Consider the following 3,200-nt stretch of genomic DNA (forward strand, 5'->3'; position numbering starts at 1 on the left):
TCAAATACTCATGACTTTTCGGGCCATGTCCTTGAAGGCTTGTATCACTTGCTTGTTCCTTAGAGTGTAAATGAAGGGATTAAGTAGAGGGGCAACTGAGGTATTAAGTATAGCTACTCCTTTGTTGAAGGCAACACCTTCCTTTGCTGATGGTTTAACATACATGAAAATGCAGCTACCATAAGAGAGGGAGACAACAATCATGTGGGAGGAACAGGTAGAAAAGGCTTTTTTTCTTTGCTGGGCAGAAGGAAACCTAAGAATTGTCTGGATGATGTTTGTGTAGGAGAGAATCACCAGCACAAGAGTGATCATGAGTGTTAGCAGTGCTAGGATAAAGTCAACTACCTCTAAGAGGGTTGTGTCAGAACAAGAAATCTGCAAGAGAGGCCCATAGTCACAATAATAATGGTTTAGCACATTGGATGAACAGAAATCTAACTGGCTTGTCATAATGATTGGTGATAAAATAATTAGGAACCCAGCCAGCCAAGAGCACAGGACAAGTTGGTTGCAGACTCTGTTGTTCATGATGATTGTGTAATGGAGAGGTTTACAGATGGCGACATAGCGGTCATAGGACATGGCAGCCAGAAGGTAAAACTCTGTTGCTCCCAGAAATATGGCAAAAAAGTACTGAATGAAGCATCCAGCAAAACTGATGGCTTTGTTTCCTGTTGTAAGACTGAACAAGAGTCTGGGAGTAAAAACAGATGTGAAGGAAATTTCTAAGAAGGAAAAGTTTCGGAGGAAGAAATACATAGGGGTCTGGAGATGTGAGTCCATGAGAGTAAGGGTGATGATGGTCAGGTTGCCAAAGATGCTGAGCACATAGGTGAAGAAGAGGAAGAGGAATATTACAACTTGGAATTCAGGGGCGTCTGTCAGACCCAGAAGGGTGAACTCAGTCAGCGTGGTGAGATTTTTCATTGTTGACGTTGTTTGATCTAAGGGTAAAAAGGAGATAAATCAGTGTAGGCGTTGGGGGAAGAGAAAGCAAATTGGGAAAATAAAATTCGAGGAAGCTCCTGGAATAATTTCATTTGCATTTTCTCCACTCACTAGTCTCACAAATTCCATTTCCCTTAGGAAATGTCCCTTGTATAAAGCAGATTTGTTTTTAAGGACTTTTAAGAACTTTTCATGCCATACTCTTTCTATACATCTCTAGGCCCTTCTTCCCAAAGGGTCTACTGACTTCTTGCCTTTATTTTACATGCCACGTATGTTTTTTTTTTTCCTTTTATTTTGGGGCATTTAGGTGACTTGATGGATAGAGTTTTGGACTTTCAGTCAGGGAGATCTTGAGTTCAAATCCTCTCTCAGACACTTACTAGTTGTGTAGCTCTGTTTAGATTACTTGAACTCTTTCAGTCTCAGATTCTTCATTTGTAAAATGAGGACAATAGTAGGATCCACCTCACAGAGTTGTTACAAATATCACATTAGATAATGTGTGCATGGTGTTTTGTACTATATAACTTATAGGTATTACTGCCACTGTTGCTGCTGCTACTACCACTACTGCTATTAATACTACTACTACTACTGCTTCTACTGCTACTTTTGCTGCTACTAATGTTTCTACTGCTACTACTACTCACTACTCCTCCTCCTACTGCCACTAATGTGTCTTCACCAAGATTCTATGTGCCTGTTAGGAATTATTAGCTTCTTTTATTCTTCTATCTCAGAGCTTATACTTTCTCCTTTCTGAACCAATTGATTGGGGAATCATGCTGATAGTGCATATCTGGTTAGAAAAGAATCATTAACAGGACAATACATGCAACCAGTCAGTTTTTAAAAGTCATATTTATAGTTTTGTACTACTCCCTTTCATATTCCTGGATAATTTTACCACTTAATTCTTGTTTTGCTCTAAACTCAAACTCCTGGAAATATCTGTAATATGTTACTTAAACTTCATAGTTCCAAATACTCAACTCTCCTAATTTTAATCTATACTATACATCAATCACCACAGCAGTGATGGGCAAACTACAGCCAGATGCAGCCCCCTGAAATGTTCTATTGGGCCTGCGCGACATTATTCCTAATCTGAGGAATAAAAAAGAATACAGTGTATAAGAAAAATAAATATTTTCCTCTTTTTTTCTCTCTTTCATTTTATATCAGTAATGACATACAAATTTATTGACATCCTAGATATTGGAATGTTATGTTGAGAGTGACTGGCAACTTGGAGGGGGAGGGGGCAAAATCACAAAGGGGATTTAGCTATTGCTTCCAAGGTGGGTGGGATGGGAGCTGGAAGGGGACTTAAGCCAGTTTCCTTAACTACTTTAAAATCCCAACTTCCTGTAGGGAATTGGACTCTCCTCCCCTTGGCCTTGGGGAATTGCAAATTGATAACTTTTCTTCCTCCCTCACAGCCTAGGACTTCTGACTCCAGGTCAACTGGAACCCTGCTCTCTAGTTTTCCATGTTTTCTCTACCATCTGCTGTGCACTGTGACTTCTGGGGTACTAGGGGCTGCTGATGCAGCTGCCTCTGCCCCAGATCAATGGAGCTTCCTTGCAGTAGCTAACCCCCTCCACCACAGCTAGATATCGAAACACGTTTCTTGATTCAGACCTGTCTTAGCATTGTTGGTTTGCTAGTTTTACTCTGCATATTGTGAAAAATATTAGCCCTAAGATGTTATCTAAAAAATGTAAAGTCGATTCTGAGTGCCCTGTTTTCAAAGACGAATGGACTTGGAAGTACTTTTTCACAGTTTTTAGGGTTAAACCACTATGTCTCATCTGCAACGAGACTGTGGCAGTCTACAAAGAATATAACATTTCACAACACTTCAACTCTAAGCACAAGGATGTCAAGGTTAGAGCCATGACCAAAGAAGAAAGAAAACAAAAAAGCAGAAGATCTACACAAAAAACTATCAGGTCAGCAAAGTATTTTTAAGAAAGGAAATAGTTCTCAGCAAGCAGCTATACATGCAAGTTATGTTGTAGCACACAATATTGCTAAAAATAACAAAGCTCTCTCTGATGAAGAGTTTGTTAAACACTGCATGCTCAAAGTTTGTGATATTTTATGTCCTGACAAAAGAAAAGATTTTGAAACAATAAGCTTATCTTGGAAAACAGTGACTTCTAGAATGGAAGCAATAGATAAAAACCTATTGTCACAGTTGGAATCAAAGATTGGCCAGTTTAATTTCTGCTCAATTACTA

The 3,200-nt window shown here is 39.2% G+C and overlaps 1 protein-coding gene across 1 annotated transcript; it reads right to left on the bottom strand.

Moving 5' to 3' along the window:
* LOC123248976 (olfactory receptor 6C4-like) lies at window positions 1–951 on the bottom strand. Its single transcript, XM_044677906.1, has one exon. The coding sequence runs from the start codon at window positions 928–930 to the stop codon at window positions 1–3; it is 930 nt and encodes a 309-aa protein (XP_044533841.1). The 5' UTR covers window positions 931–951.
* Window positions 952–3,200: the final 2,249 nt, after the last annotated feature.

The sequence above is a fragment of the Gracilinanus agilis genome, chromosome 5 (genome assembly GCF_016433145.1).
Source record: "Gracilinanus agilis isolate LMUSP501 chromosome 5, AgileGrace, whole genome shotgun sequence".
Taxonomy (NCBI): Eukaryota; Metazoa; Chordata; class Mammalia; order Didelphimorphia; family Didelphidae; genus Gracilinanus; species Gracilinanus agilis.

Bases quoted from the DNA above. Each gene is read 5' to 3' on its own strand.
- LOC123248976 (XM_044677906.1), bottom strand. From the start codon at position 930: ATGAAAAATCTCACCACGCTGACTGAGTTCACCCTTCTGGGTCTGACA.